Here is a 24,763-nt window from a genome sequence, read left to right on the forward strand (position 1 = left end):
AGTTAAATGGCAATGTACCTTACATCGCAACGATCAAATTGCAACCACTGAAACGTTCATCTGGTCCTCTAGAGTGCAATGGCACCAAGCAGAAATCCAAATCCCGATCACTAGAACTTCGCGAAAGGGATCTTCGGCCATCATCGATAATTACCACTGTGTTAAAACGTGAGAAATGGATTTCCAGAAGCACAAAGACATTATGTGAGGTCGCACATATCGTACTGAGTAGCCTTATATCCCTAAAGACCCTAGGTCGCCAGATTGTATATCATCCCTCTTGTTCGCTTTCAATGCCATCCCCCATACTAATACCGTCACTCATATCACCAACCTGGTACTTGGTACTTGGCAAAATAAAGCAAACGCTCAGCATCCTTCATCTTCTTCTCACACTCTTCCATCTTCGTCTTCGCTTCCCCAAACTTTTCCCTTCGTCTTTTCGTACTCCCTTTGCGTATCGACATGTCGCCGTGTAGCTTGCTCGATATTGGTCGCTATATCGATGTTCGGCATGTTCAAACCGCTGTTCAAGAAACTGAGGCCACTAGACATCTCACTAGAATAGCCAAATCTGGAGCTATCGAATGTTGAGGGAGGTTCGTATAGTGAAGGGTAGCCTCCGTAACGTCGATATCGCTGGGGTATCACAGGATACATTGCAATGGAGTATTTCGCAGTTGATTCAACTCAGAGTGCCTTTGTGATGGACCGAGTTGGTTCAACTGGGCGGAACGGAAACCGATTTGACGCTGGCGAATAGCAAAAAAAGAAGGAAAAGCTTTTGAGAGCAGGATTGGAAGACAATCGATGAATATGTAGGCGCGGACGATGAGAGTGAGACAGGAAAAGTCCGGAGGTGGAGCTGTCCACGTAGCGGGAGTTGAGCTGGCTTTTTGGATCATCAGTGCAACTGAACAGTCTCTCGCCGTAAGTCTAGGCCCAACATCGATGGAGTGTCAAGTGGCTTGGCCACCAGAATCAATGTGCTCGCATCACCAGGAAAACAATCTGCATGCATGAAGAAGCTGGGCCACGTCTTTGCTGCAAAACAACAGCCAGCAAACAGAGCAGCTGTATCGCGGTTACTGGCGAACGCGAGATATTTCATGGGATTGGTTCATGTACGAGGAAGAAGAATAAGTCATGATATCGCTGGCATATGGTGCAATTGCCAACGTTGACCGAAATGCCAATTCATCTACTCATTTTCGCTAGCAGTTGCTAAATTGATGCAGTGATTGTGACACAAACCTGGGGCAATGTTACATCTACCGTTTTACAGCCCGCCTCATCCGCCTAGACCTATGTAGTATCGATCTTGGTTGCTTTAACGATCGACAAACACTATGTACCAAATTCTATTCAATATGAGAACCTTCCCAAAGCACCAGATCCACAATATGTTCCCCTCATTATGCTAACACACCTCTACTCTCAACCAACGGCCATCTGCATGACCATTACCGGGTGGTTCCGAATCGATCTCTAACTAGTATACTGTCAACGAAGCAGCTCAACCGATTTTCCCCACGTTTCCAAAGTAAATCTCGGGGCAAACCCGTCACATGTCCTCACCAGATCCCTCCATAGTGCATATACACGCTACAATATTGCATCAGTGTTGAACTAGCATTTCTCCAACAATTCTACGTCATCTATGCACCATCCCCACCTTAATAGCTAAGAACATCTCATTACCACCCAGCCAAACCGCAACTTCCTCAGCGCCTCCCACAATCCAACCATCCCCACACCCTCCTAACTATTCAACTCTCCCGCTTCTTACAACATCCCACCCACAGCCCTTCATACTCACAACCGCCGCAATCACCACAAAGCCCATTTCAATAACTCGCCAAACCAAATGTACCCACTATTCTCGCACGCAACCCACACATACACATCTCTCATACACATCAATCAAAAGACACAAGTGAGAAAAATAAATCTATAGACGTAAGATATATAACTAGAACCATGCAAGCCTCGCCTAGAATTAAATCTGGAAAAGAAAAAAAAAGAGATATATGGGGATTTTCTTTTCCGTTGCCACTTTGCCCGCTTGCCTATTTTACGCACCAAATCCACCAACCCGACCGCCCCATATACACAAAACCCCCCCGATTCCCATATCGCCATCTCAAACCTCATCGCTCATCACCCAACCGCCTCAAAACTTTGCCCATGTACACGCCTCAAAACACCATTGTAATTAAAGAAAAAGAGAAGAGAATGAAGCAATTGAAAACAAAAACTACGACTAGAATGGGAGAAGTCGTATGTTTGTTATTGCCAAACCCCCCCTCCAAAACCCACTTGTCCTTCATGTCCTGGTTTCCTGAATAAAACCCCTGATAACATGATGTTGTATATGATATTCCCATTCATATAACTTCCTCGTTGATTCATTTCGTTGTCATCGTGCCGCCACTCATCACGTCCACCTCTCCATTCCGCTGCCATCACCTCACCCAGCTCCCACGCTCTACCTAAACAAACTCCTCAACTCCTCCAACCGCGCCTTGGTCGCCTCCTCCTTACTCCGCCTCTCCCTCGCCATCGTCAAATCCGCAAGTGCCTTCTTCTTGTCCTGCAGCACAAGCATCTTCTCCTCAAAGCTATCCTGCATAATAAACCTCTTAATGGTGACCTCCCTGTCCTGGCCTAAGCGGTGCACACGGTCGACGGCTTGCGCTTCGGCGGCGGGGTTAAATTGCGGTTCCATCATGAAGACTTTGTTGGCAGTGGTGAGATTGAGGCCGAGGCCACCGGCGCCGATGGAGACGAGCATGACGCGGATGTCGGGGGAGGTGCGCAGGAGGTGCATGGATTTGTCGCGGGCGTCGCGGGTCATGCGGCCGTCGAGGCGGACGAGGGCGTGGCCGGCGGTTTTGAGGGCGATTTCGATGAGGTCAAGATGAGTGGTCCAGGAGGAGAAGACGATGCTGGAGTAGCGTGTTAGTGGAACATAATCTAGATGAAGGGTTTGGGGATGGTGGCGGAATATACCTCTTGATAGGACGTTCGTCGGGATGCTCATCGCTCCAGCGACGGAACTCATCCAGGTCGTTGAGAAGGGCTTGGGTCTTTGTGTGGGGGCCGGTGTAACTGCCTATTTTCTTGGCTAACTTGGGGTCTTTGCGGATACGGTCTTGCTCTTCAAGGTAGGAGTAGAAATCCGCGCGTTTGAGTTCCAGGGCAGCGGGCCGGTTAACGTCGTCGCAGATGTGGCAGCGGACAGAGCCGTCGGGTTGGACAAGACTCTTCCACTGATCCCGTAACTTCTTAAGATGGCGGGGGCAGACAAGGTGGTAGCAGGTGGTCATGTAACCGATGACATCTTGGACGTTTCCTTCTTCGTCTTCGTCGTCGGGGTCAGCGTCTAGTATCGATTTCTTGCCTGGGCAGTAGTGGCAGTCGGCTGCGTTTGTAGATTCGAGAAGGTTGAGCATCTCGTATGCTTGTTGGCGCGTGAGCTGGGGCGTTTCCTGACCGTCATCTTCAATCTCCATGGGCTGATCGTACGTCATGCCATCTGTAGTCTTCAAGGCCTCTTCACTCAGCAAATCGCGTCCATGTGCACAGATGAGGCGAAGGTTGAGAATAGCCGTGAGAATGCGCGCATAAGACTTTCCACCCATCTTGTCGCCCTGGGTAACAGCAAGAACCTTGCGCTGCGTATCCTTCTCAAACCAATCGTGCAACTGCTTCTCTTCCCTAGAAAACTGCAGCCTGACGACATAATCGAGCTTCCTTGGCACCTCTTCCTTGATGATCTCCTTTGTGCGGCGAATGGTCACGGTGCTAACGAGGAGCTGCAGTCGCTTTACCACATTGGGATCCGCACTCTTGAAGGGGTTCAGTATATGCGTGTTGAAGCCTGCGGTGGTATCGAATGGTCTCAGTTTGATGAAGTTGAAGAGTGCGCCAAGATCCTCAAGTCGGTTCTGAACTGGTGTACCCGTAACAGCCCATCGCCGCTGGCCCATCATATTACAAGCGGCCTTTGACTGGTTAGTTGGGTTACGAATCGTATGAGCTTCATCAAGGACAATGCGGAACCAGTTGAGATAAGGAAGCGCACGCTTCTTGTCCATGATATCCTTGGCGATGATATGGTACGTGGTCAGGACGATGTCGTAGTCTGCTAGCTTCTCAGGGGTCATGGAAAATCTCTCGGCTCCATGGTATCGCGTCCACTTCAATGCACCGTTGCCCTCGGGGAAATGCTCCTTAATCTGCTCTTTCCAATTAGTCATCGTACTGAGGGGGCATACAAGAAGCGTCGCTCGAGTGTTGATGATAGGCTGTATCATGGCGGGAAGGGGGCGGGGAGGCGGTTTCTTTTGGCTGAATGTTTGAGCGGCAGTGATGGAGGCCTCATCGCAGATGAGAGAAAGGATACTGAGCGTTTTTCCAAGTCCCATCTCATCGGCTAGTATACCTCCCAGGCTTGGGGCTGGCTTCTGGGCTCTCTCTTCGCCAGTGATGATATGTACGTATGATATCCGGCCGTTATCGCGAGTCTTAGTCGTCCACATCGGATCCCTACGTTGATCAAATTCTTCGGAAGAATGATCCTTTTCGTGATCGATCATGAAGTAAAGCGCTTGTTTTTGATGTGGGTACAACTCAGTCTTGATGAGTGGTGACGGGTTCCGCATCGGTACCGCTTCAGAGCTGGAGACGACCGTGTCAAAGACATCGTCCACTTCCTGGCGAATCTCATCGACGCTACGGACCACGTAGTTATTCATGGCTGCATATGGTGCAGGCGCTTCGAAACCGGGCTGTGAAGCTTGACTCTTCTGGAATCCTTCTTTTGTTTGCGGATTGTAGTAATCATGACGCGCGAGCTCGAAAACGGGACGCTCGAGGATGAGGTTCTTGCCCTTGAGAAATTTGCCGATATTATCTGCATTTTTGCGGGGGCAGTAAAGCTGCAGAGTCATTGTAATCAGAGCTGAAGTACTGCTGCCTGGTGGTCCTTCGTTTGGAAGCTTGCGACGCGGCTCTGTCCAGGCCATCCACTTGAGACCGCTTATATGCGCGCTATCAATGAGAGGAGTAAGTCCCTGTGCCGTCTTCATGTCGACCCTACCAAACTCTTTGCCCATGCCATCAAGGACCATGATGATTTGATTGCCCTTGTTGCCAGCCCTACGAAAAGCGACTTTGATTCGGCTCTGACCGCCGTGGTTTCCGACAAACTTTTTGGGATCCGGGAAAGGAACGAGATGTGCTTGGATATAAGTGTGCTTGAGCTTGCCAATGCAGACTTCGTCATTACTGTTATCTTGAATTATCTGAACTTCGTCCTCGTCGTCACCTGATATATGTTAGTCCTGTTTTCTTGTTCATAAAGTATTGTACTCACTCATGGTCAAATCAATGGACGGCTTTTGCTGCGGTGAAGATACTACGGGAGAGTTCTGTTGGTACCGAAAATCAAGGGCGCTTCCACTGCTAAAGTTCGTTCGATGTGGAGTGTTGGCCTGTACTTCTCCGGTTTTGAACCGCTTTGCAGGCGATGCTGTGCGCTCTTGGATGTTGTGCAAACGCTCGACAAGTGCGACCTGGCCGATGTTGCTGGGCTCGATGCGGCCGCGATCAGTGTCTCCACCAGAGGATGCTGGACGCTTTGGATTTGCTGACTTGGGGTTGAGTAGTGCTCGAGGATCAAACTGAGCTATCTGAGGTACTGGCGCTCCGTGACTGTTGTTATGGTGAGTTGTGGTCTCGCCTGGCACGTGCGTTGTTAGCTCTGGGTCGGTGAATGTGAGGGAATCCGGTAACTCGGAGTTGCAGTAGTCCAGATCATCACCAGCTGGTTGTGGTGTGTCAAACAGAAGCTCATAAGGTTCAGACGCAAGAAGTGAAGCCCATGACGTTGCACCCGGGTGCGCGTCGTCTACCATGTCCAGGCCTGTGCCAGATGCTTCCATGTCATAGTTTGTGTTTGACATTTGAAGATATTTGAATATCCAAAGCCGATTGAGTGGAAACTGATACCAAGTGGAAGGAAGAGGTATCGAAAAGTAGATTGAGGAAACTGACGAGACGTACCTGTTCTCCGTCGCCCCGTAGGGTCAAGTAATAGAGCTGGGTTCATGGTGTCTAGTTTCCAAATGCCGACGTCTGTTTCTATCTTTTACCTGTTGACTTCACTTGTGAGTCTCCCAGCTCTTCCCACGACGCCGTGATGCTCAACGGTTCAGCGCATCTGATGCCAAGCCCTAGTAAACGTTCGCCACAACACGCTGGAAAGGTTGCTTGTCAACCCTTTATTCGTCTCTTGAACACTCAGACGCCTTCACTGGTCTTCTTTGATCAGATTCCCGGCGTAAAGCACCCCTATCTGCAACAGGTCGCGTGATGCTGACTACTCGAGCTGTGCAGTGATTCTGCGATGGCTGAAGTCAAGCGGCCGTAGTTTGGGCGGCTGAGCTCTTGTAATGTCGCGGCTGGCATCAACGAGTGTGGTGCCCGGGAGTCATACGAAGACCTGCTTCTTTGAACGATGCACGCAGGGTCAAGAGCTGTTGCCTTTCATGGTCGCCTGTTGGGGGTGGATTGAGGTGTGGCTGGAAGAGGCCTAGCGCGAGTGTGGATGGATATGTCAGATGACCCATCGATTCTTCCGCTCGTGTGCGTGTGTGTGTGTACGACGACGCCAAAGCCTGAAACGAGACCGTGCATGCGTTCGCAGCGCGATAGCGATGACATCGGACCTGCCTCAATGCAGCCCATCGAATTGCCTAGCGGACCTGCTCTTACGCCATCTATTACCTACCGCATCTAAATTTGAAGCCACGGCGGCATGCTTGGCGCGTCCAAGGAACATGTTTTCCTAGAATATCTCGTAGTAGAGTGCCTACCTACATACCCAGCGGCCTGCTGGAAAGCCACTGCTGGCGCCGATTCTTGGCCTCCACAACTCCCTCTCTCTCCTCCTTGCAAGTTGATTACACGTCCAATTTCAGTCGACACCCATCGACATCCACCAGCGTGCACTAATTGCTGCCGGTCATTTCCGACGCGTGTTCAACAATCCCATATTTGTGGACTAGGTCTTCTCTGCCCACCACCATCACATGGCCTACAAACGTGTGCGGGGATGGCGCCGAGAAAGGGCCGTCAAATATTCTTGTTGCGCGAGCACTGCCTCGAATAGATCAAGATATCTAGTCCGAGTCATAATTGATGATTGACCTCGTAACATGTACCACGCACATGACCACCAGACGTGGGGGGTCAAGGTACGCCGTGCAACCCCTTCTGGGACAACTGCCATGTTGCTACCTAACCTGAACATGCAACAAAACGCCACCCATGCAGCCCCACGGAATATGCCCATGCCCATGCTTAGTGCTATGATAATCCTTCACACGCCTTTCATGCAAAACAATCATTCCTTTCGTACAACACATGTCCCTGTGCCAGTGTCCGGCCAGAATCCCGCTTAGCACCAAGTGAATACCGGATTCTTGCCCTTGACCATCTCCAGTCGTTCTACAATCACCTTTTTCTGGTTTCCTTCCATGTCTTCGTTTGCAGCATAACCTAGATCACCGTCGTCGTCGAACCCATACTCGTCAACATCTCTTCCATGCGTGAGCGAGAGTCGCCTATGATGATGCTGATTGTCACGCACATGCCGACGAGGCGGCTCGTAGCTCATGCGCGACTGCGTCGCTGGTCGTCCATTTGTATGCCTGTCGGCGGTTCGTGAGCCCGTATATACGTCGTTTATAGTCGCTGGCGATTTAGGGCGGCCATCAGCCTGGCGTACGTCGAGCAACGAAGCACCCCGCGCAAGGTTGAAGCGGTTCTCGAGTGCCGTTTCCAGGGGAGGTGAATTCATGACGAGATCCTGCTGTGGCTTCTGCGGCGGCGTCGAAACAGCCGTAATATCCATTTCTTCATGCTCTTCTTCTAGCCTTGGGGGCCTGCCTGATTGCCGTCTTCTCATCTCTGCCGACGGCGCCCTCAGTGGAACAGCAATCGGTATCTCCACTATGTCGTCCCACACACATACGCGAGCTCTCCTTGTAAGCTCAAGAGGGCCCAGGTCGGGCGTCTTCAATGTCTCCACCACATTCCACGCTTGTCCTTTCATGACTGCAATTTGTTTGGCATACATGCGCTCCTTGAAGTCGGCGTCCTGCGAGAAACATTTTCGGAGAGCCGCCTGCGTGTCACTCCACCATTGTTTCGACGTGAGGAGAGGAAGAAAGTGACGGCGGGTGGCTTCGGAGAAGGGCTGTCCAATGAGTGAAACAGGGAGGAAGAGCCAACCAAAGGGATAGCTACGCCACTGCAATTCTATCAGCTCGCTGCATGCGTAGTCAAAACTTCAGAGATATTTACTTACTGCGTCGGGGTGCTTCCAGGGCCAGGATAAACTGTTGTCAATGGCACCAATCGTGACTGTAGGCGTTGGCCCGCTCTGTCTGGGAGTATTTGATCGACTGGCTGCACTCATGAGCTCTCGTCTTCCGTATGGATCCGCTGCCTCCATTGAATGTCTTGTGTAGTCACTCGGTTGGTGATCCTGAACATCCACATCTTCATCTAGTTTGGGCGGCTCGGCGACAATCGTGGCCTGCTGTGTCTTCTGGTCGATCTTGATCATCCAGTTGTCCAGTCCTCTGTCTGTATTTCGCATAATGTAATCCAGTATGACTAGCTTCTCGAGCTGCTCTCTGAAAGACTGCTGTAATGCAGGTGTCCAGAAGCCCCTCCGTTGATTGTGCTCGCCCATCATGCCGGCTTGTTCTTCTTCATCCTCGCCGTCAGACTGGACTCCGCTTGGTCGGCAGTCCTCCGCCCATCTCCGCTTCTTCTTCCGTGCAGCCCTGTCTCCGCTATATCCGGTGCCGTGCTGATCAGGCCAGGGGTGCTCTTTGAGGAAGATGTTTGCATCCTTGAACCCCTTTAAAAACACCTGGAAACTGCCAAGTTTCTCGGGGAATGGCTTCCGCTTCCTGTAGTATGCCCTTCTGTCCCAAAAATCGTAGTGAAAAGACTTGGAAGAGAGACCAACGACATCAGTGTAGGGCACAAGATTGGTGCGCAGCTGGGTATCGAGGACGTATGCGGCAGCTTCGGAAATGTAGCTGAGGTTGGGAATGAGACAGGCACGGCCAAAGAAGAAGGGAAACAGATTCCGGTGTATCCACTTTGTCCATTTCGGATTCCGAGACGCGTAGGGCTCCTCGTCCTTTGGCTTGAAAACACCCACTACTTTTCCCTGGGGATTTCGCGCAAAGTAGCTGCCTGAACTGCCCTGTGTAATGAGCTTTGGATGCATATTCATATCAATTGCCGTCCTGACACTTTCTACGATATCATCGAATTCGAGCTTGGTCATACGGTCGGATGGTACGTCGTAGTCGAACGTCAGGGACTCGGCTGTTGCTGGTCGTACCCAGTCTGGGGCCTGAAAAACGGAGTGGTGTATCTCGAGGGGTTCATCTTCTGCCGAGTCGCTCCCCTTTTTGATCTTGAACTTTTGCGCGATTTCGTCAGCCCATCGCTCGAATCTGGCGTTGATGGCCTTGATGTCGACTCCCGAGTTGGCACGCTGCCTTCGTCCAGAGGGTGTTTTCTTGAAATTTGGTGAGCTTGGCCCTGAGCCGTTCATGCGCATACCCGAACTGCGATGTGGCTGTATAGGGGCAAAGTGCGTGTTGGACAGGGAGCTTTGGTGGTGGTCACCCTCGAAGTCGCTCTCAGAGTCTTCCTCTTCTTCAGCTTGGGCTATCCGGGCATAGCCCGATGTTGGCGGCCGCTTCGACTTCGGCATTGCGGGGACTTGGTGAGCAAAGGAACTGAGGGTCGGTCGTGTTCTCGTGTGCTTAGCCGGTGCATGGCAATTGTGATAGAATGACGACGGAGCTACTGCATGGGGTTGCCGCCGCTAACCCCCACTTCGTCCTAGCTCGCCCTACACTGTGGATCATCACATGCAAGACACCTGGGGCCCACGGTCGGGACTTTGTTCTAGTACATGAGTGGCAGTTTGATGGACCCCCTATGGAAGTATTGTGGGGTATAAATGCTCTCTATGCGCAATATGCGGCTGGATTTGGTGGCCTGCCATTTACTTCTCTTCTAGAAACTGTCGTCAAAATCTACCTGCCTTCGCACCACACTCGGACTGTCCTCATCCATGCCTTCAGTGGTTTCTGTTATGTCTCCTCCGGCCGTCATCAACAAGTCGTCTACGATGCGCTTACTGGCCTCTCGGGCTACAAATTTGTCAGTCATGTCTCAAAGGTGATAATGTGTCGAGACTTACCGGGCGTTTGCAGAAGCTTGCTATGCGGGATATGGAACTGAATTGTTTTCGGAGGGCTAAAGATTTCAATCTCATCTTCCTCCTCGTCGCTATCATCAAAGATTGTCCCGCCTGTCCGCTGGATGCTCATCGGATGTTTGCCCTTTGCAGGTGTCTGCACGCTCACACCGGGTGTTCGTGGTGTCTTCATAGGGGAGAAAATGTCCGCGCGCAGTTGCGGGGCAGGAGACGAGGGCGGCGAAGAGTCTTCGGTCCAAGCTGGTAGCTTCGAGGTAACACTCCGAGGCGTGGGCGCACCACGCTGCGCAGCACGAGGAGTGAATGCGCCAGTAGGCTTGTATTTTCGTGGGCTGATAATGGGCGTCGCCTGCACACGGTATGTTTTGTCAAGAACGCGGTGCAGCAACGGGTCCTGGTTGATGTATGATTGTTGTTTTGTGGCTGTTGGCTGCATGAAGGGTGAAGAGTCGAAGCCGCTCATATCTGGCAGTGTTTGACCCTTGCCGGGAGTGACTGGTTCCAACTTGGGCGTCTTGGTGTCGCCCAGGTTGGGCTGGAACTCTGCCCTGAGCGCCTCGTAGGGCGATGACATCTCAGCAAATTGCGGCTCTTCCTCGCCATCGCTTATGTCTCCTTCCATCTGCATGGTTTTCTTATTCGACTGGGGCGCACGTGGAGTGCTGTGGCCGAGCGAGGGCGAGTCGAAACCGATAGTCGATTCAGGCTCTTCTTCTTGGGCAGATCTCGGTCGTGGTGGTGTGGTTGTCGCCCCTGTCATGGTCTCGTCGTCCTCCTCCTCAACAGTTTCTTCCTCATACGTTTGGGGTTGTTCTGTCTCCTCGTCATGCGCAACGGACTCGTCCTGGTCCGGCGCTTCGTATCCAGAAAGCGAGACGTTGGCGCTGGCCTCGAAGAACTGCTTCCAGAATTTGGAACCTTCCCACACAGCTTCCGAGTGTTTTCCATACTGCTCGACTATAGGCAAAATACCCGTGGTGACGATGCGGTGTGCGCGACTGAAGTTCTGGTCGATTTCTACTCCCGTCAGTCGCGTTGGTGGGGTACACGAGGCTTTGTTTACCTTGCAGCGTCAGGGTGATGGACTGCTCTAACTTTTCCAATTCTTCTGTGAGCGACAGATTGCGCTGCGGCGCCATGCTTTGACGCGACATCATGTAGTTGTGTCTTGGGCCTTGTCTGTCGTATGCTGTTGTTATCGCTACCACTCGCTCTCAACAACAAAGAAGAATGAGCGGAAGCTTGATGGCTTGGCACCCCCGAAGTTCCCCGCACCTCTGCCTCCCCTCAACACCATACCCATACGTACCCCTCGCCTTGCCGCTAGCTTCAGCGCCCTAACCAAGATATCTAGCCATGCTACTGAACCCGTGATCTTCCTACGGTGTTTGCGTACACGTCATTCCGGATGAGAAACACTATTTCCCCTCACGCAGGTGTTAGGGCACTACAAGAGGGGTGATGCGTGTGGTGCCCAGGCTCCGCATATCCGGGTAATTCACATGGCCATTCCGTATTGTACGTGCGGAGAAGAGTAGTATACGACGTACATTCAATAAAACTTGATCTACTGCCCTGAACACTTCTCCCACTCTCCAATTGATCTTGCACCTGTTCCGTCTTTTTGAGTGCTGATCCATCCACGTTTCCCACAATATTAGATACTCATCATGTTCATTCGGCTCCCAGTAGGAACACTATGTCGTGCCTCGCTAAGAGCTGCGCCTCTTCCGCGGGTAGCAAGTCAAGCCCCTCAATGGACACGGAACTATTCTGTCACGTCTAACGACAAAAAAACGGCCATTGTCACAGGTTCTGCGCGTGGCATGTATGACTATCCAATTTTTCCGTGAAATGTATTGAAGCTGGCTCACCCTCGACAGCGGTAAAGCTATTGCTCTAAGATTAGCAAATGACGGATACGATGTCTGCATCAATGACATTGCAGCCAACAAGTCCGAGGCAGAACAGGTCGCCAAAGAGATTCGGGATATAGGCCGCAAGTCTGTAGTACACACTGCAGATGTATCAAACTTGAGCGAGGTTCAGTCCTTAGTACAAGCATCAGTTTCCGAGTTGGGACCGCTCAACACAATGGTAGCAAATGCTGGAATCGCCCAGGTCAAAGGCCTGCTTGACCTGACAGAACAGGACTTCAAGCGCATGTTTGAAGTAAATGGTACGTCTTGACAAAGCTTTTGATCGACTTTATTCTAACAAGTCACAGTCTACGGCGTATACAACTGCTACTCAACCGCCGCCAAGCAGATGATCTCGCAGGGAACCGGAGGCAAGATCCTCGGCGCAGCCTCCATTGTAGCATTCAGACCCTTTCCACTACTCTCCCATTACAGCGCTTCCAAATACGCTGTCCGTGGACTCACTCAGGCTTTCGCCATGGAGATGGCACAGCACAAAATTACTGTCAATGCGTATGCACCTGGTATTGTCGGCACGGCCATGTGGGAACTGATTGACGAGAAATTGGGCGAACTGACTGGGGCAAAGAAGGGCGAGACGATCAAAAAGTACACACAAGACTTGATCGCGCTGGGCAGGACAAGTGTGCCGGAGGATGTTAGTAGTACGGTGAGTTTTTTGTGTAGCAAGGACAGTGATTACATGACAGGCCAGACGATTGTTATCGATGGAGGTATTATTTTTACGTAGATGGATGTACCTGTGTGCAGATGCTCTGTTATTGCGATTGCTCATGCAACATCCACCAAACGACTTGGACATGGCGAACGAAATTGAAGTGTCTGGATCGTTTGTCATTTCTTCACCAATACAAGTACAAGTACCACATCATTCCGTCTCCACAAAAAGAATCAATGTAACACACATACCTTATTTCTCACACATCCATGACTTGTTTGACCAAAAATCCCGTGGAGCACACCTTCAATCCACCACCGACTATGTTCCCGACCCACCACTTCACCACCTCGCCATACCACCAGCTGCATCAGCCCTCGACGAACAGGTACCAATACTCCCGAGGCGCTTCTTCCAGGCACGCGAAACACAAGGAATGTGACTGGGCGTATCTAGCTGACAAGCTCATCCATGATATAAGAACACTGATGGAAGATATGAGGCAGAGGAGGATACTATGGCAGCAGCAGAGGGAAGAGCAGAAACAGAGGCTGGGACAGGGCGGAGGGGAGGGTCTGATGGGTTAGGGTGGACTGGGAAGTGTGCATGTGGACTTGATGTGGGTAGCGGGGACCATTTTACTGGAACAGAAAGTTTCCATGTATGGGGTTTTATTGATGTACATCTGGCGTTTGGAGTAATTCCAGCCAAAGACGCCATCTTGTGTATATTAACTTTAATACTAGTCTCCTGTACGATATGCCCTGTCCCTAATCGGGATTTTAAATTTTCAAGGAATTCATAGCAATACGACAGGTTGTTCTTCGCGCTTACTACTAACAATAAGCGGTGAAAACCTCGGTAAAGTGTCTCGACGATCACTGTCAAGGTGGGTTTGCAGTCCCGGGACGCGGTCTGGCCAGGTAAAAGCTAAGGGTGCAGATCATACGAGGGAAGTGGATACTCTGGGGTAAGTGGGAAACTTGGACCACATAGGACTATTGTATATATATAGAGTAGTACTATGCATGCTGTTGCTGACATGTGTTGTGAGGTGCTCCTTCCCATTCAACCTGAGTGACGCCACTGCCTTGTTGATATCCATCCGCGGCCGTGACTCACCTCACATGTCACATCTCCTCTCATACCATCAGCACTTCTGGATTTGCCACCGACGCTATCAAGAGTGAGATTCACGCCACCGGCTCTACATTTCACAAGCTCTCGGCCGGGTAACAGTCACCAATAACATGTGCACAGCTGCTCACTAATAGTTCAAGGTACGAATGCTTTTGATTCCTGTACAATGAACCCCATTATATACACACTTTCTCTTTCTATGCTATCATTCTTCGTTCGAGCGAATTGGATCCCAGGTAGACTACCCAATATCGCGGGTATCGTTGTACGTTCAACAATGTCAAAGGCGCTCATACAGGACAGGTCGCTAAAAGAACTATAACCACATATTCAAAACGACTTAGGTGGTGTAGATAAAGTCCGGTCGCATATCGCCCAAGTCAGCAATCTCCTGCTCAGACTTTCCCTCGACCCAGTGGTCGCGCTTGCCCGCCAGCCTGAGGCTGTTCTCACGCTTCAATGCAAAGTGCATGAAGACAGTTCCGCCGAAAAGGAACAAGGCCATGTAACCAAGGACAATACCGTGACCAGTACGGTAGTGTGGCTTCTCCTTGGGGTCATAGATGTTGGAAGATACAACACCGTTCATGTTACCCCAACCGACAACGACACCAACCATGACACCACGCTTGAGCGAACCCTCGACGTTGTTGGAAGCCCACGTCAGTGTGTTGGAGACGGTTGGGTAGATACCCATGGCGCCGAGGAAAGTGGCAGCGTACTGGACATTTGGCTTTGTGGTAGCGAGCAGCATGGCGAAACCGACGCATCCAATGGCCGATACAAACATGTTGCAGTATCCGCGCTTCTTGGTCTTGTCTGCAACATAACCAATAACGACGGTCATGGCTGCGGCAACGGCGTAAGGCGGGACGGACAAGAGCTGGGCCTTGGTACCCTTGTGGCCCATGCCAAGAAGAATCGTTGGCAGGAACAGGGAGAAGCAGTAGAGCGGGCAGAGACATCCCATGTAGATGACGGAGTATCCCCATGTCTTCCAGTCCTTGAGAGCTGCAATGACGTCTCGGCGGTCAATACCTCCGACCTTGGCCCGGGCTTGTCCATCAAGCTTAAGTCGACGAACAGCTCGCAACTTCTCGTCGGGAGAGAGGAAACTCGCAGTGTCTGGGAAGTTGAACACCATCCACCAGCAGAAAACACCGACGAATACAGTCATAAGACCTTCGATGATGACTGCAATACAGATTAGCCGTGTTCCGATTCAGCAGAGAATGGTAACTCACAAATCCATCGCCATCCCTCATAACCGGCAACACCATCCATTTCAGTAATGGCGGCAGCGAGAAGACCACCAAACGAGCCAGCAAGCGCAGCGGCCGAAAAGAAGAGCGCGGCACGGAAACCAAGCTCCTGACGCTTGTACCAGCACCTATATCGAGATTAGCTCACTGTCTGATCTAGAACAAAGGCTCCGCCTTACGAGAGGTAGTAGTTGACACCAGGAAACAGTCCGGCTTCTGCGATACCGAGGAAGAAGCGGGCAGCCAGCAGACCAGCTCTGTTGTGAACAACACCCATCAGTGTCATGATGGCGCCCCACGTGAGGATGATGACGGTAAAGAAGACGCGAGGTGACCATTTCTTGATGGCGATGTTGGTGAGCGGCTCGAAACCGGCGTAAGAAATGAAGAAGATTGTCAAGGCGAGGTTGTAGTCGCGGCCTCCCATTTTAAGGTCCCGCTCGATATTGGCGGCACGAGCATTTCCAATGTTGGTGCGGTCCAAGAAGGAGAGCAAGTAGAGGAGTGACAACCATGGGATGAGCCACTTGTCCATCTTCCAGACGAGTGCTTTGTCCTAGGATACGGATCAGTCATGGTCATAGGCAGGTTAAGAAGCTATTCTTACGAGTTTGGCACGCTCTTCATCGCTCTTGCCTATGTCTGGATCTGGGTACTCATCGATGTCGCCCGGAGTGCTAGCCTGAGAGCTGTTGACATCGTTGGTGTAGATGTCTTCGCCCTTCTCGTTAGCCTCGAGGGCTTTGAGGTCTGGAGCAGCTGCCATGTTGCTTTTGTCGCAGATGGGAGGGAGTACGAGAGACTGGGGGACGCAGGCCAAAGAGGCAGTCAAGGGTCTATATGTACCCGGGCTCGCACACACCGTGTGTGTGTTGCCTCGAAACGAGATAGGCCTCTGCTAGGGTTGACATGACCAGGTTGGCTAGTGCCCCCCGGAACCCCATGGGGCGGTTGAACGGGTCAAGACGGCGCGTTTAGCTGGCCCCATCAATTCCTGCGTCCTATTGTGGCGGACGCCCACGAAGGAATGATGATCGCGGCGCACGTTGACTTGGCGCTAGAGCACCGTAGCGGCTGCAGTACCACCACCATGTCTGAACAAATCTCAAATCTGTCGCACCGATACCCACCAACGGATGGCGCCGATACGTTAGTCCACAATACTAGATGGACTACAACGTGTCTAGTGTCTGGCAAACACCGACGAAGCCTCCAGCCTCAGATTAAGTTTCAGCCTCGGGCTTCTATTGCGTTCGTCGAGGAGCGCGGACCTGTCGGCATACGGGCCTTTCAAAAACAATTTGTCCGCTAGAGCTCACTCCGGCTTTCGGGCCAAGGCGATGAATTAGGCATTGTCTGCGTTCCAGAACGCCTAGGTGGTGGCGCTACTTGGAGTCTCTCGGCACTATCCATGCGTCCATTTGGCCGTGTGAATGTGCCTCCCAAGACCTTGGCAACAGCGCCCTCAACATGGAACCACGGATACGGGAAGGCCTGCAGGACAACGTTTTTCAGCCGGTAAGGGCGAAGCTTTTTTTTAGCTTTCGTTCCGCCATAGCAGCCGCGCCGTCTCTTGAGGTTCTGAGACAGACGGCATTTGATCACGGCACTGTGTGGTAGTCGAGCAAAGCCCTTATCTAGCGGGCATTGACGTCGGATCTGGGGACGTGGGGAAGCTTGGCAGCGCTAACTAGGAGCGTGGACTTGGCCTGACCGTCCCCGCCCCCAAGCCATCATTTGTTGTCGTTGAAATCCATTCCGCCTGCGGTTACTGGGATCTGGCTGACGAAAGCCAGATAGCTGCGTCGGGTAAATGGAACACTGCCTCCATGCAATTCGACAGGGGAGTTGGCTACCCACCTTGTCGGCGGGAGAATGGAAGCTACTCCTCCTCGCGACTGTGCAGCTGAGCGCCATGATCCATGTTGTACACTACACACACTCTAAACCCGGGCCACGGTATCGGAGCAAGCGACAGGTATTGAGCCGACCGCACGTAGCCAACTTGCGGTATGGTATGTAACCAAGACCTGGGTTTGCGGACCACTGGGCAGCCCTGCAAGTCCAAACGTCACAATCAGCCATGTGCTTGTCGCGTGGCCGTCAACGGATTTCCAAGCTGATCAGCAAACCTCCGCTGAGTCTCTCGCCTGTTCCCCACCAATCCACACCCCTCCACAATTCTTGCTGACATGATACGTTGTCGTGTTGATGCACTGATATGGCGTGGTTGGATGCATGTAAGAGGCGTCTACCAATAGTAATGCACCAAATGCCCTTTGGGACGCCGCACGAGGTGTTAGCAATTGGAACGTGCCTTTGCGTCTTCGCAGCCTTGAAATTAGCAACTTCCCTGGACAAACAACGCCGCAATAACGCACGATATTAATAGTGTACTGTCCACCTCAACAGACGGAGATTATGCATCTAAAAAGATAGACGACAGGCTCTAATGCACGGGTTCATTGCGCTTGGGTTTCACGGAACGCAGCCAGACTCAGGGTCGGCGTTGCCTGTTGTATTCATTTAACCGCCTACTAGATTATGTCATGCATCCTCTAAGCGCACACATCCAACCTTGCTACCGAAGGATCATGGTCGCTAATCTGCGAATCAAAATCTGGCCATGTATTGACATGGAGATGTTCGAATTCAGCTCTACCCTTCTTGGCTAGTGCTGGCGAGACAAACATGTGGTCCAGCTCCTGAGCATTCATATCAAACAGATAGGTGTAGCGTTCGACTGGGTCAATCCTGACAACCGCGTCGAGATCCTTGAGGCCTGAAATACTGGCATACTCTTTGAGAGGCTGCACGAAGGCGAACTCGTTATAGTCACCTGCAGTAACGATGCGAGCGTTCTTATCTTGCGAAAGGATATCCTATTCCATCGTTAGTCTCGCTGCAAGTTCACATTATAGACGGATTGTCCAGGGGAAGTGCATGTCTTTCTGTGCAAAGGTGGCGTTGCTGGTACTACCGAGGAACAAAGAGACGGGAAGCATGCTGCAGCCACCCTCGTTTGCCCTTCGTCGTACCATACAGCCGCAGATCATCCTTAAACATACCTTGACAAAGTTGGCGGTTAGACGTGATTGCTCAAGGCGATCATCTAAATTGCAGTGTCAGCGATTGTCGCACTCGTTTCTATTTCGACGATCTTACCAACGCCGCCATTTACTGGGGGTCGCGCGTCGCCGTGAATGCTGCTGCTTCCTCCTTTTGATCCAAAGTGCACGTTGACGGTGAAGAATACATTCGGCTTCTTCGTGTTCGCCTTTTCGATAACCTCCCACTGCGCAACCAACGGCTTTCGGCTGTTTTGCCACGCAGCATTCGTAGGCTCAATGCGACCAGGGTTGTATTTGAGTGTAGGACCAGCAACTACCTCGGTCGCGTCCAAAGAACTGCCCGGATTTGGCTTGTAGAGACGGAGAATATTGGCCTTGTACAAGTACGCGGTGCGAATGTTACCTCCTGGCTGACCACCATCCTGATCATCTACCGGCACTATCTCAGTGAAGGAATAGCTTGGTCCTCCTGCAGCAGCGATCGCAGCGCTGAGCGTCGTCAACGTAAGGTTTCCGGACACAACTATACGAGGTCAGTGTCACAACAAAGCAGGTGCCCTCAGTCTAAGCTGGGTGCAACGTTACATCTGTGCAAACCAGTGAAACGCAACACAACACGCGAATCAGAACAAAGGATAGACTGCGCAATTTTGCTGAAAAAAAAACTTACCACCGTCATTGGTTGGGCCATTGTCATCCTGGATCTCCTGGACAAAGATGATATCGGGGCTGTTCATGTAATTGACAATGTGTTTTGCGAGGTCAGGGTGGTGAGTCGAGTTTGGCGCGAGATTCTCCACGTTGTACGCGCCAAAAGTAATGCCGTCGCATTTTCCGTTCGACTTGAGTTTGGATGGAGATGGAAGAGCAGGCGTCTGGCTGCTGACCACCTTGATGGCCGTTTTCGGTAGAATACGGTAGAAGCCGAATGCATAGCTAACAACACCAGTAATCTCCTCGACCGAATCACCAAATTTAGTGTTCTTGGGGTTATTGGTTCCATCCAGAGGCGTACCGATGATGATGGCCTCTGGGTTGGCATCTTTGTCCGTAATAGTCAATCCACCACGGCTGTTGCGACCAGAAACCTTCCAATCGCCTGCAACCCATGTGTCGCCAAATTGATTTGGCTTGGTCAGAGCAGTGGGCTTCTTGACGGTAACCAACTCGCCCATCAAGCTTTCCCAGAAATCGAGGCCAAACTTCTTGGGTTGGAGTTCAGGATTTGCTACGCTGATCTGGCTAACATTGTTCGGCACGGCGAAGACGTCACCACCATCCAGGCTGCTGTATTGCTTATCCGGCGGGCTGAGCGTATCCTTTCCAATGACCAAAGGCTGCACACTGGCTCCCGAACTCAGTTTCTTCTGCAGTACTGGAGTAGACAATTGTGTCATGGGAATGTAGTCCTTGTTGGATCGGAATTCGGTGACTTTGCCGCCCACGACAACTGTATCTCCGACAGTCAGGTTGCTACCGAATGTGCGTCCGAAAATGTATATCGATTCGGATGTGCGCTCATCGCGGTCAGGCGTTGTAGAGCGCAGCCAGAGACCATCGGGACCCTTTGCGGTAATGATACCAGAGACATTAGACACGGTCTGATCTCTATACGGAGAGATGAATTTCGCGCCATTGATCTCGGCAATGGTAAGGGCCGTAGAGGTAGCGACAGATGCCGACAAGGCGAGTAAGCGGGTCAGAGACGCCATTGTTGACTGGGCAAAAGCAACAAGCACCGGTGTGCTGTTGAGATAGCGAATGAGCGAGTGAGGGAACGAACGACACACAGAGAGAGTAAGTGAGAAGTCCCAGCTATAAACCTCTCTCTAGAACAAGCCTTGCCCCCATGTCCCTTAAATACACCCGTCACTTCTAACCCGTTTTTATCATTCAATTTCTACACCAAGCAACCCGCCTCCTAAGAAACCCCGGTCCTACACGGTAGACTACTAGCCGCGGGCCTTGTCGTTGCCTACTATCACCACAATGGTACCTACCTCCGCTGCTGACCCCCACCACTAACTCGGTCTCCCCGGGACCCTCCCCCAATTGCCTCCCCCTGACCCTAAACCATCTCCAACAGCAACAGTATAAACGCATCATACTAAACTACTGTGTACTTTTTGCCTCTCAAACCGCAGCCATGGACACACTACCACAAGAAATCCTACCCGTCTTACCCAGCAACGTGTAGCTATCCCGACGTGCTGATTGGCTATCCGCGCCGATTACTTGCGGTCCCCCGCGACGCCTCTTTTCCGCTTTGGGAAGGTGACAAGAGTGATTGGTCCGCTTGAGGGGTGGGAGATTTGAACAAAAGTGCTGAACTGAGCTTAAAGTAAAGCAGTAAAGCATGCTGGCGGCGATGGCCGAAGCATGCGAGATCTGATTGTAGCGAATTGCGGTGCTGGAAAGTAGGGCACGTGGGTGCGGGAGAGGGAAAGGTGTTTGGTGAGATGCGGGATCTAGGGATGGCGCGGTTCGCACGTGCGTTTTACCTTTTGTTTTTGGCGTAGGATGAGGATCTTGGGATGTCTTGATTCTTTTGCTTTTGCGGTTTGTTTACTTATGCAGATGTGGGTATGACGGTGCTCATCATTGTTTGCTTCAAACGCATGAATGCCCACCCCTGTTCTTGCATTCAAGTGTGGCTTCGGTCTTACTTTCATCTCAATGCATATAGCTGTGTCTATCTTCTTTACCTCCTACCTATTTGGGTCTAGCGCTTTCTGACGCCCTGACATCCAAAACGTACCTTATATGATAGAAATAGCTGGCGTGTTTTTTTCTTTCAGCCCTCCCAGACCGCTACTATACTCAGGCGGTATCTGAGAATGTCACAGCTGGCTTTTGTGGCGTTATTGGATTTTGGTGGGTACGATAGGCTGGACATCAGAGCGGTTTGCACCACGGGAAAGTTGGAGATTTCGAGATACTAGGATTTGATTTAGAATCTAACGTGTCCTTTCTTTCTCATAGTCTAGAGAGGATGTGGCACTGGAACGTTTACTGAGTGTCGATAATGTAAAGTGTACTCGTGGGTATGCGTTCAATGTTTTGTTTGGGTATAAAGGGGATTTTTTATATTGAAGAAAAATGTAAAGACGAAAGTGATGATGAAATCGATATTTTCACTGAAGAAAGGGCTGGAGATGTGAAGATGATGGACTAGTACTTAAATGTAGTAATGAGGTATGATGTAAGATTTCTTTAGTCTAAGTATATGTGTTTGGACTCGAAGAAAATAATCCAATAACTTTTCACCTTCGTATGTGCAATAAATTTGAAATTAAATAATGTTACTATTTCGACACTTTTGATTTATAAACTCCATGGTTCTCATATATCTGTCGTATTTCTACATGAAAGGGAGATTTTGAATTCTACGTGAATGCGTGTAACGCGTAGCCACCATCTCTACCACATACCAATGTCCCTCTCATCTTCCGATCTAACCTCCACACTCGTGACAACACAGCAAAAATGCCTCTACGCAACCACGCCCTCAAAACCCAACATCACAGTAAAGGAGAATACACATGACATAACCATAACCCCAAAAATCTAGACAAAAAAGTCATATTAAACTATCCTATCCACCCCATCCACATCTCCTTCTATTCCCCTCCAAAAGACAGACCATCTTTGGCGGAGCCCAGAACAGAAAAGGAGGAAACAACCGAAACCAGAGGGGTATATATCTAAAGTGGTTCGACATATGGCCGAAAAAGAAAAAAAGAAAGAGAGAAAGAGGAAGCCTGTTTCCCACCATCCACACCCCAATCCAATGTCTTACCTGGGTATCAAAAAAAAACTAAACTCGAAAAAAAAATCCTTCGGGGAAGAGGGAGGGAGTCGCCCATCTACACAACCACCCCCCAGCGCTTCCCCCTCCGTCCCCATAGAAGAGAAAAAAAGTTGAAAACAAGAAGGAAAGAAGAATTAACTACAACCTCATCCACCTAACATGCTCTAAAAAGCCACACCAACAGCCCCCTCCCTCCTCAAAAAGCTGCGCCGACTCCACCTCCCGCCCGCACTAACATCCTTTGCCACAATCTCCATTCCTTTAAGTAAATCCCTATTCGGACTCATAGGCGGGGTGGGATTCCAACCTCTGCCAGCCCGCGTACTCGCCGTACCAGGCGTAAGGACAACTTTTTCGATTTGGATTTCTTTGTCTTCGACGAGGATTAAGGGAGCGGGGACGCGGCGGAGTTTGCGGGGCGGAGAGGTGGTGGCGATGCTTGAGATGGGGGATTCGGGGCGGGTGGTGGTGGAGGTGCTTCCGTGGGATTCTTGACGGGTGTGGAGGGTGCGGTCTGAGAGGTTGGAGGAAGCAGAAGATGATGGGAGACCGGGACGACTAGAAGGTTCGCACTTGTAGAAAGAGGCTACTGTCTTGGGTGTTGTGGGTAGGGATGTTGCGCTTGAGGCGAGAGACGAGGTGGAGCGTTTGAGCCAAGCGCCCAGCCGGGCAATGGGGGTTGTGGGTGTTGCGGCTGGAGGCGGGGTGGGAGGGTTTGAAGTCAGAGGGCCAGTGTGAAGGCGCGGGGGAACCGCGAGGCTGAGACCCAAGGTGGTTCGGCGGGCAGGTTCCGGGGTGCAGGGGAGAGCCTTGGAACTCAGAGGTGCCGAGAAGGCGGAGCCGATATCAGACAGCGTCTCAGAGCGCACATGCATGCGCATTGAGGGGGCGAGGTAGGGGACGTGGTGGGAGGGGGAGGGCGGAGGGCGGTTGATCAAGGATGGAGTTTGGGTTTGGGAGCGGTAGGCGCTTGCGCGGCGTTCTTCGACGATGGTGTTGAGTTCGCGGATGGCATCGTCGACGTCGGTTTTTGTGCGCCGGATGCTCCCAGGACGGGAGGGCGCGGTGTTGGCACGAGCACGAGATGGGGAGGGTAGGCGTGAGAGGACGCGTGCTGGTGATAATGTACCGGAAGTGCGTGAACGACGGATGGAGGGCTTATCGGTTACTTGGTTCTCTGGAAGAGGTGAATCTTCAGGTAGAAACGCAAGTGTAGGCGTGGCCATGGTGCCCATGGTAGTTCCAGACAATCTCCTTTCATGTGTGACAGTGCTGTGTTGACTCTGCACACTGGTGCGTCCGGAGTTGGTACGAACAGGTTTGCGTTGGACAAGATAGGAAGACGAAGAAGGCTCCGAGGACACAGAACTCGTACGCGAGTCCCTTACACGGACATGGGCTTCCTGAGGACGGGAGAGCTGTGACGGCAAATTGGACCAGTACTCTTCATCGCCAAAGTCTGGCAACGGAGAGAGACGACCACAGCCATTGGGTAGGTAGATGGAGAGCTCGAGAGGACGAAAGCTCCGACGACGACGGACGGGCATGGATGCATCGTCGAGCATCGAGGGGAAGTCATCAAGGCCGTCAAAGTGTCGAAAGTTAGTGGGACGGCTGATACTAGGGCGGGCTCGCGAGCGACTAGGTCGTGCGAGGGTGGAGATGCTGGTGCGAGACGAGGCACGTGTGGCATAATCACGACTGTTTGACACCCATTGTGAGACGTGTCGGCTGACCGACTGACTTGTTGATGGACGCGCATGTATTGGCTCAGCACAGGGCTGGGGCACAGCACGAGGCTGCTCATAGCAGATGCGCATGTCGGTTTCTTCTGATTGATGAACGTCAGTGTCGTACTGTATACATTGAGCATGATCAAACCCACCAATGCCTCTTATATCATCCCTCGATTCATCAATAACATCCTCCTTGGATGCACAGCATCCAAACTTGATGGCCAGCCATGGCGAGCTCTGCTCTTTCTCGTGCATATTTTCGTGTCCCGTGATGTATATCTCTTTTTATGCTTGCAAACCAGTGCAGCTAGTAACCCATTGTCCGAATTAAATGAGAGAACCGTTGAGCAGAAAACAGCAACAACAACAATAATGATGAGATGCTGGAAGAATGACGCGCTTCTAATGGAGCTAGTCACTACCAGACCGAAAAAAATGACAGAAAAAAAAGGGTTGGGAGGAAAAAAAGAAAGAGTAGCGGGGAAGGACGATGGAACAAAAGAGGCAGGGGGCATAAAAGAGGCTGAACCGTTGACAGAATATGCGTTGTCCTTGGACTTGAGTGGTCCTTTGCTTCAAAGCCTTGTAGGTCCACCAGGGCCCTCAAGAACAGCAAACCAGTCGCAGGCCACGGGACGACAGTTGCTTTCATATTATAGATTGAGGCCTGCTCCCTGCTCTCTCGTGTATACATGGGCCCAATAGCAGTGCATACCCGGCATGGCGATCATTAATCTCACATGTTAGTTCGCATGGAGGCTTGCTGGCATCAAGGTACCAAAAAGGCAGAGTGACGTGTGATTGGTTGAGAGGGACCAACG

At 51.3% G+C, this 24,763-nt stretch overlaps 9 protein-coding genes across 9 annotated transcripts; 2 read left to right on the forward strand and 7 right to left on the reverse strand.

Annotated features, from left to right (window-relative positions):
- Positions 1-326: 326 nt before the first annotated feature.
- Positions 327-660, reverse strand: COCCADRAFT_39519 (uncharacterized protein; the record flags this gene model as incomplete). Its single annotated transcript, XM_007717294.1, has 2 exons — positions 327-425; positions 466-660. The coding sequence occupies 2 exons, from the start codon at positions 658-660 to the stop codon at positions 327-329; spliced, it is 294 nt and encodes a 97-aa protein (XP_007715484.1).
- Positions 661-2,488: 1,828 nt separating this feature from the next.
- COCCADRAFT_104472 (uncharacterized protein) lies at positions 2,489-6,115 on the reverse strand (the record flags this gene model as incomplete). Its single annotated transcript, XM_007717295.1, has 4 exons — positions 2,489-2,948; positions 3,013-5,332; positions 5,381-5,746; positions 6,070-6,115. The coding sequence occupies 4 exons, from the start codon at positions 6,113-6,115 to the stop codon at positions 2,489-2,491; spliced, it is 3,192 nt and encodes a 1,063-aa protein (XP_007715485.1).
- A 1,350-nt stretch (positions 6,116-7,465) lies between these two features.
- COCCADRAFT_28841 (uncharacterized protein) lies at positions 7,466-9,811 on the reverse strand (the record flags this gene model as incomplete). Its single annotated transcript, XM_007717291.1, has 2 exons — positions 7,466-8,320; positions 8,378-9,811. The coding sequence occupies 2 exons, from the start codon at positions 9,809-9,811 to the stop codon at positions 7,466-7,468; spliced, it is 2,289 nt and encodes a 762-aa protein (XP_007715481.1).
- Positions 9,812-10,119: 308 nt separating this feature from the next.
- COCCADRAFT_39522 (uncharacterized protein) lies at positions 10,120-11,478 on the reverse strand (the record flags this gene model as incomplete). Its single annotated transcript, XM_007717296.1, has 3 exons — positions 10,120-10,256; positions 10,307-11,341; positions 11,388-11,478. 3 exons carry the CDS (start codon positions 11,476-11,478, stop codon positions 10,120-10,122), a joined length of 1,263 nt encoding a protein of 420 aa, XP_007715486.1.
- Positions 11,479-11,994: 516 nt separating this feature from the next.
- Positions 11,995-12,994, forward strand: COCCADRAFT_104471 (uncharacterized protein; the record flags this gene model as incomplete). Its single annotated transcript, XM_007717297.1, has 3 exons — positions 11,995-12,152; positions 12,208-12,503; positions 12,552-12,994. 3 exons carry the CDS (start codon positions 11,995-11,997, stop codon positions 12,992-12,994), a joined length of 897 nt encoding a protein of 298 aa, XP_007715487.1.
- Positions 12,995-14,402: 1,408 nt separating this feature from the next.
- Positions 14,403-16,090, reverse strand: COCCADRAFT_104504 (uncharacterized protein; the record flags this gene model as incomplete). Its single annotated transcript, XM_007717298.1, has 4 exons — positions 14,403-15,256; positions 15,307-15,452; positions 15,504-15,880; positions 15,932-16,090. The coding sequence occupies 4 exons, from the start codon at positions 16,088-16,090 to the stop codon at positions 14,403-14,405; spliced, it is 1,536 nt and encodes a 511-aa protein (XP_007715488.1).
- A 1,220-nt stretch (positions 16,091-17,310) lies between these two features.
- COCCADRAFT_104488 (uncharacterized protein) lies at positions 17,311-17,520 on the forward strand (the record flags this gene model as incomplete). Its single annotated transcript, XM_007717299.1, has 1 exon — positions 17,311-17,520. A coding segment is annotated over one exon (210 nt), but the record flags the coding sequence as incomplete, so codon positions are not given.
- Positions 17,521-17,882: 362 nt separating this feature from the next.
- Positions 17,883-20,107, reverse strand: COCCADRAFT_39525 (uncharacterized protein; the record flags this gene model as incomplete). Its single annotated transcript, XM_007717300.1, has 4 exons — positions 17,883-18,206; positions 18,393-18,436; positions 18,490-18,918; positions 19,066-20,107. The coding sequence occupies 4 exons, from the start codon at positions 20,105-20,107 to the stop codon at positions 17,883-17,885; spliced, it is 1,839 nt and encodes a 612-aa protein (XP_007715490.1).
- A 2,263-nt stretch (positions 20,108-22,370) lies between these two features.
- Positions 22,371-24,197, reverse strand: COCCADRAFT_39526 (uncharacterized protein; the record flags this gene model as incomplete). Its single annotated transcript, XM_007717301.1, has 2 exons — positions 22,371-24,037; positions 24,092-24,197. 2 exons carry the CDS (start codon positions 24,195-24,197, stop codon positions 22,371-22,373), a joined length of 1,773 nt encoding a protein of 590 aa, XP_007715491.1.
- Positions 24,198-24,763: the final 566 nt, after the last annotated feature.

The sequence above is a fragment of the Bipolaris zeicola genome (genome assembly GCF_000523435.1).
Source record: "Bipolaris zeicola 26-R-13 unplaced genomic scaffold scaffold_173, whole genome shotgun sequence".
Classification (NCBI taxonomy): Eukaryota; Fungi; Ascomycota; class Dothideomycetes; order Pleosporales; family Pleosporaceae; genus Bipolaris; species Bipolaris zeicola.